At 40.5% G+C, this 16309-nt stretch overlaps 1 protein-coding gene across 1 annotated transcript in view; it reads right to left on the bottom strand.

The window, feature by feature from the left end:
* Positions 1 to 271: 271 nt before the first annotated feature.
* Positions 272 to 16309, bottom strand: part of LOC139659327 (sodium-coupled neutral amino acid transporter 4-like) — a gene marked incomplete at its 3' end in the record, with an annotated part of 21863 nt that continues 5825 nt past the window's right edge. Inside the window, exons 4-13 of the mRNA XM_071537558.1 lie at positions 13597 to 13670; positions 12486 to 12578; positions 12182 to 12263; positions 11979 to 12061; positions 10015 to 10073; positions 7782 to 8024; positions 4598 to 4677; positions 2839 to 2939; positions 2451 to 2575; positions 272 to 450 (exon numbers count right to left, since the gene is read on the bottom strand). Coding sequence (XP_071393659.1) covers positions 272 to 450; positions 2451 to 2575; positions 2839 to 2939; positions 4598 to 4677; positions 7782 to 8024; positions 10015 to 10073; positions 11979 to 12061; positions 12182 to 12263; positions 12486 to 12578; positions 13597 to 13670 — 1119 coding nt within the window. The remainder of the gene's footprint in view (positions 451 to 2450; positions 2576 to 2838; positions 2940 to 4597; positions 4678 to 7781; positions 8025 to 10014; positions 10074 to 11978; positions 12062 to 12181; positions 12264 to 12485; positions 12579 to 13596; positions 13671 to 16309) is intronic.

Below are 16309 nucleotides of genomic sequence, written 5' to 3'. Positions count from 1 at the left end.
AAGGAAGGAAAGAAGGAAGAAAGGAAGGAATGAAGGAAGGAGGGAAGAAAGAAGGAAGGAAGGAGGAAGAAAGAAAGACAGAAAGAAAGACAGAAAGATATATAGATAGATAGATAGATAGATAGATAGATAGGAAGAGAGAGAGCAAATGTGAGTATGTGTGAGTACAGAAAAGTGTGTGTTTATATATACTGCATATATGTGTGTGTGTGTGTGTGTGTGTGTGTGTGTGTGTGTGTGTGTGTGCTGCCTAGCTGGTGTGTTTCCATGCAGTGTCTCTGCTGCATCATCCACATCCTCCTCTGCCTCAGCCTGCCTCCTCTGACTGAACAGGAGCTGCCTGCTGCCCTCTGCTGCCGCCTGCTGCCCCCTGCTGCCCCCTGCTGGCCCTGCAGCTGCTTCACACACAGCTAAAGTCTCCATGACATGAACTCCAGTGCTTTTTACTTCCTGGAAAACACACGATGACATCACTGTGCACCAGGAGGCGTAAATCTAAATTCCAGCCGATAAAACTTAACAGATTTTTGAACGGTCCCGCCCCCTCTGATGCCTCAAATCAAATCAAACTGTCTTTCTCTCCCTGACTGATCTCCCATTGGTTCAGACTTTTGATTGATCCTTCCCTGCGTTATGTCCCGCCCCCACATCCAGGAAATACATCAACTCAAGGAAGTAAAGATTCTGTTTACTTTAAGAATGAACAGTTTCTCTTCTTTTCACTGAACCAAGTGTGTGTGTGTTTGTGTGTGACTCTGTGGTCAGTGTGTGTGTGTGTGTGTGTGTGTGTGTGTGTATGTGTGTGTGTATGACTTCATGTGATCAGAGTTTGTGTGTGAAAAAGCTTAGAAAGAGAGCATGACACTTCCTCTGGCCAGCAGCCATTTTTGTTCTCCTCATGTCAGATAAGGGCCGAGCTAAATTTAGCTCATGACCATATAAAGGGTGTGTGTGTGTGTGTGTGTGTGTGTGTGTGTGTGTGACTCACGACGACAAAATCTCCAGTAACAGGACATCACACACACACACACAGCGAGGATGACCTTTGACCCCCACTACCGAGAAAGGGAGGAAACAGAGAGCCTCAAAAAGTGAGAGAGAGACTTTCACGTCCAAACCTGATTGTGTGTAAATGTGTGTGTGTGTGTGTGTGTGTGTCTGTGTGTGTGTGTGTGTGTGTATGTGTGTGTGTGCAATTAAGAGAGGTGGGGCCGTTTACGACCTTTGGGGATTTGAGATGACGACGAGTGAACAGTGTGTTCTTTACCAAACTGCCAGGAAAAAAAACAAAAAACAAAAACAGCTGCTTCAAGAAAAAAAAGAAAACAAAAAACAAAAAAACAAAGACTGACTCAGAACTCAGAGCGACAGAATGGAGTTTGTGTTTCGCTTTTTTTTTTTTTTTTTTTTACGAGGAGCTGGTGAACTGGTGAACGTTATGAGCCGGTTTGTGTTTATGAGCGTAGTTTGACGTAATGAAAAAAAAATTGCATCTGTGATTGAATGGAGGCTGGATCTGATGATGATGTCACAAGAGGAAAAAACAGAGGGGGAAAAAAAAAGAGGAAAGTGCTTCTGGTCTGGAAACAATTTTTTTTAAACCCGATCCAAGAAGTAGACCGAGCCGCTACTACACAGCTCCTGTTTTGTTTCTGTCTCCAATCCAGAGACACTTAAAAGGAAAAATACTCTCACTCTGTTATATATCATCAATACATTCCAGTTAAGAGTTATTTTGTGATGTAACTGTTAATGTCATTTACGTTTTCAGTGAACCCACTTTCCCTCAACCTGCCTCGTCTGCCTACGTTTCCCAGAATGCCTTTCAACAACCCCAAGAGAAGGGGCCTGAACCTGTTGCTTTCAGTACTTGTAGGACGAGAGAGCAACAGTGATAAGATAATAATGATAGTGACAGTAAAAGAGAGTGAGGTTTTTCAGTTGAGAAACTAGAAATAACCGCCTCACGGTTGTATGCCTCCGCCAATAAACTTTGTTTTATCATTGCAAGGACAGTCTTTACTTATTGAACATATATAATTAATGTGATTATTAGGTCAACTTAAAGGATTTTGGTGTCTGCAAAAGTAAGTAAGTGACAGCACTTCCACCGTTTTTGTAGAATGACCCAAGATCGTTTTCTCAGCTACAGTGGTAAGCAAAATATTATGATGTCACAGTGAAGTTGACCTTTGAACTTTTGGATATAAAATGTCATCACTTTATCCTATAACGTCTTTTGTGAGGCTGGTTATCCACCAAGAAGAAAAACACAACTAACTACTGAATGGACTCAGAACTGCAAGACACATCACCAACAGCCGAGTTTTAACACGGCTGAAGTGCTTTAGGGGGGATTTTTCCCTCCCTGCGTAGCATTTTGTGTTTCTAACAATTAAAACTACATTTCCCATAATGCCCCCAGCCAGATATTTTTTAAGGCTACTCACAGGGAACAGCACGATGGGGACGGTCAGGGTGACGGCGGTCAGAACGGCCAGGCGCACCAGCAGCAGCATGGTGTCGAACTTATAAACCTTGGTGAAGGTGTGGAGCAGCTCCGCCTCCACGTTATCTGAGAGAGAGAGAGAGAGATCACCTGTCAATCAAACAGTGTGGGCGGAGCTTAGATTCTCAGTTGATGCAGTTTGCACTCTAATCAGGGATCGATATCAGTAACTGTCTTGTGTAATCTTGTGTTTGTGTGTCTTAGAAAGTGAGGTAACCGAATTTTTAAGTTAACTTTTTTTTGTGTATGATCAGAATTGATATCAATAACTGTGTGTGTGTGTGTGTGTGTGTGTGTGTGTGTGTGTGTGTGTGTGTGCGTCTCCTTACCATAAAAGGTGAGGTAGCCAAACAGTGCCGACAGCATGTACATGACCAGCATAGCCAAGATGGACAGGTTGGAGACGTTCTGCATCTTCTTCCGGCTGCGACTGGAGAAACAGCGCGCACACACACACACACACACACACACACACGCACACACACACACACACACACACACGCACACACACATGTTTAGACAGGTCATAGCATTTTAAAAAAGGTTCAATGTCAGAGCCAAACCCAAGCTGGATTTTTCACAAGTCAGTTGGATGACTTAAAGTGTCTGGACAAGTCTGCGTGTCTTCAGACCTGACACACACACACACACACACACACACACACACACACACACACACACACACATTTCTCACACTCAGCCTTGTGGATTTCTTCCAACACTTTTATTTATTTTAATGAATTTAATTCTTTGCAGTGCATCTACCAACACTACAGTTTTTACCCCCAGGCGGTTAGATTACTGAACAGTAACACTTTACATAACTCATAGTGATTACTATTTGTGGGATCTCTTATTTATTGTTTTTGTTTTTTATTTATTCTTATTCATATATAGTTTTTAAGGGCTGAGGTAGAGCCAGGGCAGATGCATTTCACTGCATTTGAATGTACATTGTACTTTTTAAATGTGTGTGACAATAAACTTGAACTGCTCCAACCACACTGTAAGCCATGATGCTCACACCCACATGTCTATTCAATACTGCATACTAAATCTATATATAGTGATATGTAAAGTGACTTTTGGACCCCAGCTGATGAGGATTCTACGGAAGCCCATTGAGGACAAAAAGTTTTGATATTCCAAAATAATGAGAAAATTATCTCGAGATCTTGGGGGGGGGGGAAATGAGGAAATGTTCTCATTAATTCGGGAAAACAAACTGTGTTATCTTGAGATAATGACATAAATAACTCGATATCTTGAGAAAACAATAACAAAATGAATACATGTTCTCAATGGGCTTCCGTAGGATCCAAATAAACAAATAAATAAACAGATATAGCATACTTTCTCTCGTTTGTCTTATGTTGTGGTCGAGGTCGTGTTGCCGCAGCCGTGCTGTACACCAGGGGGACAAATTCACTTTTACAGTGGGCATCTTTTGTCCTGTTTATATGATTTTTAAGGGCTTTTTCGAGGGCAATTTTATTGAACTACGGCATATCGGCAAATTAAAACTCAATTTGTAGCACTGAGATTTCTTTTTTTAAACTTCTTTCCTGCTGCTGGAAACTGGCGGCAAGCCGTACAGAAGAGGATGATGCTGTTTTCCTCTCTGTCTCCATCAGGTCCATCTTCACCCCTCCACCACTGAGTTTTTAATCATATTGGTTGTTTAATGTTTTATGTTTTAGTTGACGCAATGGTTTGTGTGAGGTCGGCATTTTCTCCTGCTTCATGCTGCGTACTCACTTGTTTTTCTCTCATTTTTCTCACCCAGAACACGCTGGACAGAATCGCCCTCTCATCTAATTTCAAGGGCATTTTACGAACTTTTAAGGGCATTTTTGCCTCGGGGCTCTGTTCAATCACACAGCTACAAAACGAAGACTGTATAGACTGTATGTAGAGTGATATGTACAGTCCACTGTGTATGGTTTGTCTTGCACCGATGTCTTTGCGCTGTATGTGGCGTCCTGTGATCCTCGTACCAATCATGTGTCAGTGTGTGAAACTCTACAAGACGCCAACACACCTCCGTACCGAAATCTAATTATTGCTCTGTGTGATTGTTGCACTCACTCTTTCAGCTCACTGTAGATTGGCAGGACCTCAGGATGGCAGACGAAGGCGAAGGCCAGGATGGGCACGGTGTACGCCGTCTGGAGGGAAGACAAAACAAGATGGAGGACAGGAGAGGATGAGACACACACAGACCACAGAAAAACAGCAGAAAAGAGGCAGGAAAACAGTAATCTGGGTGGGGAATGTTGAGTGAGTATCGCTTTCCCACCTCTGCAATTATCGCCGAGGTGAACGTTAAGACGCTTTATGTGAACGGGTGTAACGGCGTGAATGTGAAGCAGGGCGTTGCTGAAAAATGCACGCTCAGCAAAAACCCTTCCTTGCATAAACAAAGATTTAAAAACAATCCCATCTGAAGTGAACGGGGGAGCTGGGCCTCATTTCTGATCATGCGGGCGCAGACACACACAAGCCCAAACACACAAAAAACCACACACCCTAGAAACTCCACCTTCTCCAAACATGTTTATTTTGGCGGCCCGGCTGCCGATCCCTTTTCCCCGTCGTGTTCCATTAGCTCGTTAGATGTGTTTCCCTTCATTTCTGTCCTTGTTGTTCTGCATGCCGTCCCATCAGCACCAGACAGGATTTCAACATCGCGTCTCCGCTTTAACTCTCGTTAAGCCCACGATCTTTTTTTGGCTATGTATATCCCAAGCAGTAAATACATTATTACATATTCAAACAATGCATAAACGTCTGTAAATACGCACAAAGCTGCACCGGAGAAGCCTAAATGTACAAGATAGCGCTTTATTTTTGTCGTTTACCCCAGAAGACGTCGACTAAACTTTCACTTTTAAACCCTAAGCAGCCTCATTTTAGTCTTTTAAAAACGGCTAATCAACGTAAAAAACAAAATTGCATGGGAAAAGTGGGACGCTGCATCAATGCGAATGTACGAATGTGAATGTAGAGCATGTACGTGTGTATGTGGCCTGATTTCCACAGTTCACTGCATGTTCTGTGTCTTGCACTGTGTTAAAGGATAAAAGGCGATAAGGTGTTTTTTAATGCATTGCTTACCGTCAACAAATCCTATGGAAATAACAAAATCAGCAAAGATTTTGTTTTGCCAACAAGTCTCGTCCATGTAGCCGCTGCCCAATGCAGCCATGTCCCAGCAGCCAGAGAACTCCATTGGATTAAAAAAACTATTAAAATTTCATGATCGCGATGCACCGGGCCGGACGACTTTTTCCTCAAACAACTTAATAAGCCGGCTGCAAACACTTTGCGATCTCAGGAAAGTAGTTCCGCAGCACAGAAAATAGTCCCCGGCGTAATGAAGAATTTGTTCCCATTTGAATTTGATTCGGTAATAACTACAACAGCCTGACTTTTCATGGTAACAGTTAGCGATTTTTAAAATGTAAACTATGTCTTTGGGAGCTGTATTTAAAGGTTTTTAGCTTACAATTGGAGCCAATGACTTCCGGGTTGGCGGCTAAAAACGGAACGTGGGAAGTCAGAAAGTAACGGGAGGAGAGCAAACGCGTTGTTGAGTTTGTTATTTTCATAGGATTTGTTGACGGTAAGAAATGCATTAAAAAACACCAGCCTGATCCTTTAAGTGAGATCCTGTCTGGATGATTTTGGTGTCTGTGTCCTCAACGCTTAAGTTGAGTAACGGGCCGATCTCCCAATTAGTGGATACCTTTAAAGCAGCGGTTCTCAACAGTGGGGCCCGGGGACCATCAGGGGTCGTTGAGGGGGTTCCAGGGGGTCCCCCAGCAAATTGATCAATTGTTAAACTTCAGCATTATTTCATTTACAAGAAGAATGACTGTTTTGATCATAGTTTCTCTGTTATCTCTCTGCCTACAAGACAGATAGTCATGGGATTCTGGACAAAATCAGATCTGACAATAAAAAATATTCTCAGATTTGGGTGCGAGAGAAAAAATCTCATCAAATGGGGGTCGTAATGTGGCTCTAATGTGGACTGAATTAGGGGTCCATGATAAGAAAAAGGTTGAGAATCACTGCTTTAAAGGATGCATTTTAATTCTTTATTTATTCTCTCTTCTTATACACTTTATTACCTCTTTTTATTTCTTTGTTTTATCTATGTTTTATATTAATGTCTTCTATACCTTGTGTAAAGCTATTAAAGATATTGATAATCTTGCCTTAAGCCTAAAGCCTTATAGTCGTCGATGCAACTGGTCAACTCAACCACTAGGTGTCCCATTGTTCCTGTGAGTAAATGACAGGCAAACCTCAACAAACCCCCCCCCACCAAAAACATCTTCTAAACCTTTATTTATCCGGGGAAAGTTGACAGAGCATGTGTGTTCTTCTTCTTCTGCTTTTCAAACATGCAGCTAAACGCACATTTAAACCTGGGATTCTGCTGATCAGCTCCACTTGCTCCTTGCTCAACTCTACAAACCAGTAATCCCTTAAAATCCCCTTACATTTACATTAATTCACGCAAAACCCCCTTAAAATTAATTAAGGGAGTTATTCATGGAGGAGATCCCATCAAAACCACCTTAAACACGTCTTAATTTTTGACTTTTGGAAAAATTTGTAAAATTCAGGGAGACAGGAACTTTCCATTAATAACTCATTAATAACATGATATTAATAACACTTTAATACTTTTCTATAATCTATGAATGAATGATCCGCTTTCATGCTCTGCTTGGAGTATGATCTCCTGATTTTGTATGTCTTATTATTTGATATTTATAGTTTTTTTTTTTGGTATCGTTTAATTATCTTGTTGTTATTTTGTGTTTTTTTTTTTAATGTTTTGCCTAATTGTGTTTATACTGTATTTTTGTCGTTGAGGACCCCCTTGAAAACGAGATGGTACATCTCAAGGGGTTATTCCTAATAAAGAATTTCCATATAATAAACCTGTAAACCTGCATAAAAAATCCCTTAATTTCCACTGTCTCAATGAACTTAATTTCTCCATCCCTTAATTCCTAGTGTCTCCATGAACCAACCCATGAATAAATCCCTTAAAAACCCATGATACGAACCCTTAACTTAACCCTTAACCTTTTTTAAAGCTGTGTTATTCTTAATGGATAATTAACATTTATCCAATGAGAAATTAAGGACATTTCAGGGATAAAATTAAGGGCTTTCAAATCCCGGGGTTTGAACCGATGCCACAAACCCGCTCCTCTAACCTCCCCCCCCCCGTCCCCCCCCCTCCCCGTACCTGTGAGTTGAAGACGAAGTACTTGGGCGTGCACATCTCCTCGTCGTCGGGGTGCGGCGCGACGTGGACGCCGGCGGAGCGGTGGGCGTCGTGTCCCAGGACGGCCGGGGACACGTCGGCCCGGGAGAAGTCCACGTGCGAGCCGTTCCCCAGGCCGAACGCCTCCGAGCCGTTCAGGCTCAGGTTGGAGTGCTGGTAGAAGAACGGGAGCGGGCAGGGAAGCTGGGTCTTCTTGTAGATCAGCTGGGAAGAGACGAGCAGAAGTCACGTTACGCTCATACTGTCATCATGTCATCTGGTGAAGGGCTGCAACGATTAATCGATTAGTTGTCAACTATTAAATTAATCGCCAACTATTTTGATAATCGATTAATCGGTTTGAGTAATTTTTTAAGAAAAATAAGTCAAAATTCTCTGATTCCAGCTTCTTAAATGTGAATATTTTCTGGTTTCTTTCCTCCTCTATGACAGTAAACTGAATATCTTTGGGTTGTGGACAAAACAAGACATTTGAGGACGTCATCTTGGGCTTTGGGAAACACTGATCCACATTTTTCACCATTTTCTGACATTTTATAGACCGAACAACTAATCGATTAATCGAGAAAATAATCGACAGATTAATCGACAATGAAAATAATCGTTAGTTGCAGCCCTAGTTTATTCTTTTCTCTACTCCCTTTACCTGTGTTTTATCTTTGCTTTTATGGTTTTATCTGTTCTTATAGTTTTATTGGTTTTAACTATTATTTGCCTCTTTTATTTGATATATTCAGTATATTTTTGCTCTGCTTATCCATTTTTGTGTTTTATTGTAGCCTAATTGTTATTCTTCTTGTTTTTATGTAAAGCACTTTGTAACTTTGTTTTGAAAAGTGCTATATAACTAAAGTTATTATAAAGTTATTATTATCCAAAATGCCTTCCAGTATCAGGAGTGCATGTTTAGTGTAGGAAGCCCCACTGGGAACTGTTTTTGTTGTTTGTCAATGTTAACTAGCTCAGCTGGGTAACATGATAATAACAGGTACTTTTAAACACAATAGTAATGATTGTGCAATGTAATGTAAAAAAGAAAATCTATAAATCTGATGACTTCAATATTACCAACTTTGCTAGTCAGCATTTAAAGAACACATTGGCTTTCTATGTTCTGTAGTATTGCATCAGCTTGTGTCTGTCAGAGAAAGTAAAGAAAAGTGACAGAGACTGATCCAGGATCCTGGTTGAAAAAGTAGGCCAGCGGTTTTAAAAGCATTCATGACACAGCCGTGTGCCAGTTCACACGCCAGCCCGGCATCTAATTAGCCGATCTGCAACGTGCCCAGACCTGCTGTCATTAGCCTCTTCATGACTGTGGTGACAGACTGATTACATGGTGATTTGAACATAACAAGCTAGTAATAATCCCTGTGTGGAATTTTCTACTACTGCAATTATGGTAAGACTCAGCAGTTTTTTACAACTGCCGTTATATAAACCTGTACTGTTATACGTAGGAGGCGTACGTGAATAAGAATAAAACCACAGGAGAAAACAATAGTGATCACTGACTAGTTGGCACGGCTTTATGGGAATTAGCAGTGAGGTTGGAACTTGTTTTACACCAACCATGCTTTGGCTGAAACTAGCTGTTGCGCAATAAGAGATAATAAATCTGAATATTACGATTGTTCTGCATCTCCAACAAGTTTTTTATTTTCCAACTGACACATCATATAATGCAGTTTTCTATAGACTGGCTTAGTCCCGCTACGAACCAGTAATCCCTTAAAAAAAGCCTTTACATTTTCATTAATTTACATGAATACACCCCTTAATTCATGCAAAATCTCCTTAAAATTAATAAAAGGGAGTTACTAATGGAGGAGATCCCAATGGAGGAGCCTTAAACACCCCCTTAATCTTGACTTTCCACTTAATAAACCTGTAAACCTGCACAAAAGGCATGAAAAATCCCTTACTTTTGTCTTCATAAATCAACCCATGAATAAATCCCTTAAAAACCCATGATACTAACCTTACTTTTTTAAAGCTGTGTTATTTTTAATGGATAATTCATGTTTATGTAATGGAGAAATTAAGGACATTTCAGGGATAAAATTAAAGGGTTTGGTAAGAGGGATGATGTCAGCTATCAATTACAATTGTCAGGTCTCTATTAGAGGGCTTTCAGGTGAGTTTAGGAACAACACACCTGTCACAGAGTGATTTATGAGGAGGCTAGACTCACCACGCCGAGGAAGAACACCATGCAGGAGAGAGAGAAGCCGCTGGTGTAGCCCAGGTAGCCTGCAGGGGAGGAAACACATGAGAGAGGAAGAAAGAGTGTGTTTTGATCAGTGGTGGAAGAAGTACTGAGATCTTTTACTTAAGTAAAAGTAGCAATACAACAATGTAAAGATCCTCCATTACAAGTAAAAGTCCTGCATTCAAAATCTTACTCAAGTAAAAGTACATAAGTATTGGCAGCAAAATGTACTTAGAGTATCAAAGTAAACATACTCATGCAAACTGTCCCCATTTAGAGAGTTATATTTTTCATAAATTATTGGAATATTAATACTGATTTATTGACATACATGTACATGTAAGCAGCATTTTAAAGTTGTCAACGTGAAGCTATACTTTTGGGTAGTCTAATCTATAACAATGCTATTTTATAGTTACTTTATAAAGATGATCAAATGTTTTAAATATAAAATATTAATCTTAAAAGTAACTAGTAACTATAGCTGTGAAATAAATGTAATGGAGTAAAAAGTACAATATTTCCCTCTAAAATGTAGTGGAGTATAAGTACAAAGTACCTCAAAATTGTACTTAAGTACAGTACTTGAGTAAATGTACTTAGTTACTTTCCACCACTGGTTTTGATGGAGATGAGGGCGAAAACTGCAGCTGTAGGGGTCAGACCCAACACACACACATACACACACATATACACACACACACACACACACACACACACTAATCTAATGCCGGAGAGAGCCTGACTTCATCATCATCATCACGGTTGTAATTCTTAAAAATCCGGCGACAACATTAAGATTTGATCCTGTTTGGGTTTTTTTTTTACATTTCACTGCCTCAGTTACATGAGCTGATGATTCAAAAGCGGGCAGCTGGACGGGCGGCCATGTTGGGGCCGAGCCAGCGGGGCCCGGATCGACTCTCACAGTAATAAATTCTCGTGAGTGGTGGAGCTGACTGCAGGCTCGATACCGGTCTTACATTACTGTGCTTCTGACTGCCAGAGCTGACTAAGGCCTCCACTACTGTTACACTACTTCTGGTTTTGGCAGACCTGACTGCAGACTCGTGACTCGTATACAAGTCTCTGTAGGACATGGAAGGGTTTTATTTGTTTTTTCATTTATTTTTTGTTTTGTCCCTTTTAGTCCTTGTCATTTTGTTTACATATCGCTAGTTTGTTGTTCCCATATTGGCTTTTTTGCACATCTATTAAGTCATATAAGATCCGTGGCATATGTAGCCTGTGTATGAGCTTTGACTTATCTCTTTATTTTCACATCTCTTATCTATCATTCTGTAATTGTTATATTAATGCTAGTCCATTTTACCAGTGGTTATTTGGTCCTATGTATGCCCTGTAAGCTACTTGAATTTAGTTTGGTTTATTATTATTATTAATATTATCAGTAACATTAGTTTCAATGTAGACCAAGGATTGTTTGGGGTTAGTGGGGGGTGATGTTCTATATGCTTGAGGGGGAGGGAGGGAGGGAGTGGGGGAAAGGGCGATGGGGATTCTACTGTCAATGTAATTGTATTAAAATTCAATAAAATTGTATTGGGGAAAAAAAAAAAAAAGAACATGGAAGTGGAGAGGAGTTTGGCCTCAGGCTGTAGGAACCGGACAGCAGAGCCTCCATCTTGCATATCAGTGTGGGGCAGAGTTGTCATATCAGAATTTTGACCTCTTTATCAATAATAAGATTAATATCTAAAAGGTTTGATACTCCTCCGATAACACAGCAAACAAGAAGAACACTCAACACAACTGAGAGTTCCAGTTTTTTAGTGACTTTTGGACAATTCAGTAAGTGGACTTCTTTTTCTTCTGCTTTTAAAAAGTACTATTGAAAATTGGTTATCGTGACAACACTAGCGTAGGGAACACATACACACACACACACACACACACACACACACACAGAAAGAGTCGGTCCTTACCCAGGTTTTTAAGGAGAGACAAGGGGAGAATGACTCCGATAGACACAAACACCACCAGGTAGTTTCCGTTCAGGTACCATTCACTGCAAACGAAGCAGAGAGGCGAGTCAAAAACACATCAGAAACACACACACACATAAATACCTGTATGTACCTATGAAACACACACACACACACACAGACACACACACACAGACACTCACCCAGAGTTTTCCTCTAAAGCCAAGAAGGCTCGGATCACCTCAGGCAGCTCGTACTTCACAATAAAGAGGTAGCTGGACATGGCTGCATGAGGACAAAAACAGACATGATAAAGATGAAAGACTCTAGAAAGTAGAAAAGTCACATACACACAGTTTGATCAGGATCTTAAGCAGGAAAATCCTCTTTAGAAATGAGCAATTTGCCCAAAAAGACGGAATATCTACAATGTCTGCACACTGTCAGCGAACACACACACACACACATTCACCAACACACACACACACAAGTTTATATGCGGTTTACCTCCAATGTTTTGCAGCGTTATCGATCCAAAAGCCGCCACTTTGCCCGGCCAACCAAAAGCTCTCTCTCCCAGCTTTTCGTAAATGAGGGATCCTGCAGAAAGAAGACACGGTGACAGAGGATTAGACATGCAGAACAACTCAGACAGGGAGGAAAACAGAGAGGGGGGGGGAGGAAAGAGGCAGAAGGATTGTTCATGTGATGTACTGTTATGTATCCACCAATAATGTATTCACCATACTAAAGTCCAATACTAAATTCTACTTTTACACTGTTAAGTATCATCAGTCTGTGATGTTCAAGTTTAAATTCCAGGAGTTATTTTGTGATGAAGTGTTGTCATTTACTTTTTTTTGGTAAACCCACTTTCCCTCAACCTTCCTTTCCTTCTTTGACTTCAGTGAGTGATTTCCTACATTTCCCAGAATGCCTTTCATCCCTTACTGTCTGAATCTGTGTAGCCTTTCACAGCCAGCTCATTACTATTTTGTGCTTTTGTATAATTGGGACTCGACACACTGTATGTTTTCAGGAACCCAATACATATTGATTTTGAATTACTGGCAGACCTTGCCTTGTGTTTCTACCCCATTACTGTGATGAAGTGTTGTAATTTACTTTTTTGGTGAACCCACTTTCCCTCAACCTCAACATCTGCTTCTACTTCAGGTAGTGATTTCCTACATTTCCCAGAATCCCTTTCAACAAAACCCCCAGAGACTAGTGGAGTAAGAGTTTTTCCAGTTGAAAAAAAAAAAGGTCTCCGCCCTTACTCAAAACACAACATCTCTCGTGGTTGCATTGCATTCTGGTCTATTGAGGCTGCTGTCGGTGAAGAAATTGGTCTCTCTGCCTCTTCTTCAATTAGTGATTTCCTACATTTCCCAGAATGCCTTTCAACATCCCCCATAGAACTGGCCTGAACTTGTTGCTTTCAATAAAAACAGCTAGCTAGCCAACTAGTTAGCGAACATTGGGAAAATGCAAGGTGCATCGTCAATAGCTGTTTTTTTTTAAAAGTGCTTCAGGGTGGATTTTTCCTTTAAATTCTTCATTTGTCAGTTGGAGGCCTGCTGAGCTTGTTGAAGTTGAAGCTAGCTTTCATACGAACCTCCTTCTTTAGCCGTCACCAGGAGCAGGTGCACCGAATACAGAGACAGGATGGCCACAGCGACGAGAAGCACTCTGCAGGGAAGAGAGGGAAGAGAGGGACAGGGTTCAGGTCCAGACCCAGATACAACGTTCAGGTCCAGACCCAGATACAGCACAGACAGCGTTCAGGTCCAGACCAGTCATTCGTTTGAGTCATTCCTATGTTCCCAGGGTCCTATGTTCCCCAGATTTATATGGCACATAATGGGAACATGACAAAAGGTCCTATGTTCCCCAGTTCTACGCTTAGGGTTAGGGTTTTGTTGTGTTTATATAGCTGTTTTGAAGCCTTGTTCCAATAAAAAAAACTGGATAATACTTATGAAATATTTTAACTTGAAACAGGTCAAATTTGACCCGAACACAATAGGAGGGTTAATGTGTGTTAACAGAATATTGAACTGGGGAACATAGGACCCTGGGAACATAGATACCAACAAACTGCTGCTCCAGTAGCTGGCAGTCCAGTAAACTCTGGTGTTTTCAGTCTTTATTTAGACAGTGAGAAAGTCAACATCATCTAATAAAAACTTGAGTGACATGAGCACGAACTCTGAAACGCAGATTTATATGCTGTGGACACAAATTAAGCGAAAATTACGTTCCTCCACCATGAATTGGACTCTGTGACAAAAACACAAATTGGACAGAACATTTTCATTTTTTAGGCAACTAAAACAACTTGGTTAATGTTTGGGAAAGGCTTTGGTTTTAGTTAAATAAGAAAAACCTGAGGTAAAATTTTAAAATTTGACTTGAAATTTCCTTCGCACAAGCTGGGAATTGAACTCCGGTCTCTTTGGCACTGAAAGCAAACTCATTCGCCACTTTCAACGAGTATAAACAGGAATTCTCACCTGCTTTGAACGGCTTTGAATTTGGATTTTGGAGTCATGAACACAGTCAAGTTATGTGTTTGTGTGTGAAATTCCAAATTATTCAGTCAAATAATTGGGCTTTAAAAAAAAACGATTTTCTTCCAACTTTGTTTTTGCTGTTTTTTCCCCCTGATTTTCGGTAAAAGAAAATCTAGTTTAAAAAAATCAATTTTTCTTCCATTTAATTTGGATGTTTTTGCTTTGGCTTTATCCTACTGGCAGGTGTGTAGAGTTTATAGCTTCCACTCCATAGATAAACTAATGTAAGAGGAGCTGCAAAGTAGCTGCTACATAACACATACATGGTGTGTGTGTGTGTGTGTGTATGTAGAGGGGGTGTTAGGGGACATTCTGCGTGCTTTCAACATGCCTTTAACACGGCTCTAGCATGAACAGTGCGGTGTCACGTCAAAGCGTCTATCAGCTGCATTCTCCACATGACACAACATCCTGCCACACTGGGGGGGGGGGGGGGGACCGGGACAGCGCCGCTTTATTTTTTTACGACTGTTTTAACGTCTATTATAAGGTGCATTATTTTTTACTCCAGTGGCACCGGGAGCTGTTCTGGTTTTATCGGGGCGAGGCGGCGGTGGGCGTTTTTTTTTTGTGCGGCGAGGTTATTTCGGGAGAGATGTATGCATTACCTCGCCCCGGGTCTCTCACGCTGCACTTTAAAAGGAATCGCAGATGTCAGGAGGCTGTGAGCGCCAGGCGATGGGGGGGGGGGGAGATGAGAGAGATCACACACACACACACACACACACACACACTACCTGCTTTTGGCATTCAAACACATTTTCCCCCATTCGTCGATTTTGTATATGCGATTATAAAATCGGTCTGTCATTTCCTATTCCACTGTACAGAAGCAACAGTTGACATTTACATCACAAATGTATTTTGTTTTAAGTGACATTATTACAACGATAGCACTGCCTTATTTCAGCCTTATTAATTGCATATTATACCATTTTATATGAGGTTTATTCCTCCAAGTTAATTGTTCCCTGTATTAAACTATTTGTGCATTGTAGTATTCCTTATATATTTGAGTATTTATATGCTTACTTTAAACTTTTTTTCTCTCTTTCCATATTATTCCCTTTTTGCTGGTATTTATATCCCTTATGTCAGTCTGGAATTTGTTCGCTTATGAAATAATAAATAAATAAACAATTGTTCCCCCAAAAATATAGCCTGATGTTTAGATTAGATTAGATTCCGGCCACTCGGTCACTCGTGTAATTTCTGGTGTTTACCGGCATTTTTATACGGAGTTCCCAACCAAAAGCTAAGTGACGTAAATTCATACACATTTCAGAAGCTAGGTATCAAATTTCATAAATATTTATACACATTTAAGCATATAAAAACACTAAGTTACGGAATTAGTCACGAACAAGAAGCGGGAAGCCTTAAATCCCACTTTGGGTGCCAGTTACTTCATGTAGAGAATCGGTATCGGCTGATAAATGGAAAAATAAGAGCTTTGAGTACAGAGCCTGCACTTCTTACAAGTATCTGTAACATTGTGAAGGTACAGGAAGGGTTAATAAACGGTTAATATCGAGTATATGAATACACCGACATGAACCAAAGTAAGTGTCCGGAATTGGATACGAATTTTGAATCTCAAAAACAGTTAAGGTAAAAGTGATATTAAACTTTTAAAAAAAGACAGATGGAGGATTGTTAATTTATGAGAAACTTCAGCGAAATCAGTACAGGATGAAATATATTGGTATATGATTGTGATTTTTTGGTCATATGCTGTCCTGAATTGGATACCCT

This window comes from Centroberyx affinis, unplaced genomic scaffold (assembly GCF_046629955.1).
Source record: "Centroberyx affinis isolate AG114_WGS23_722 - 3 ecotype Tasmania unplaced genomic scaffold, CSIRO-AGI_Caff_v1 ptg003066l_1, whole genome shotgun sequence".
NCBI lineage: Eukaryota > Metazoa > Chordata > Actinopteri > Beryciformes > Berycidae > Centroberyx > Centroberyx affinis.
The sequence above is the reverse complement of the archived record's forward strand: the minus strand, read 5'-3'. Positions and strand labels throughout refer to the sequence as shown.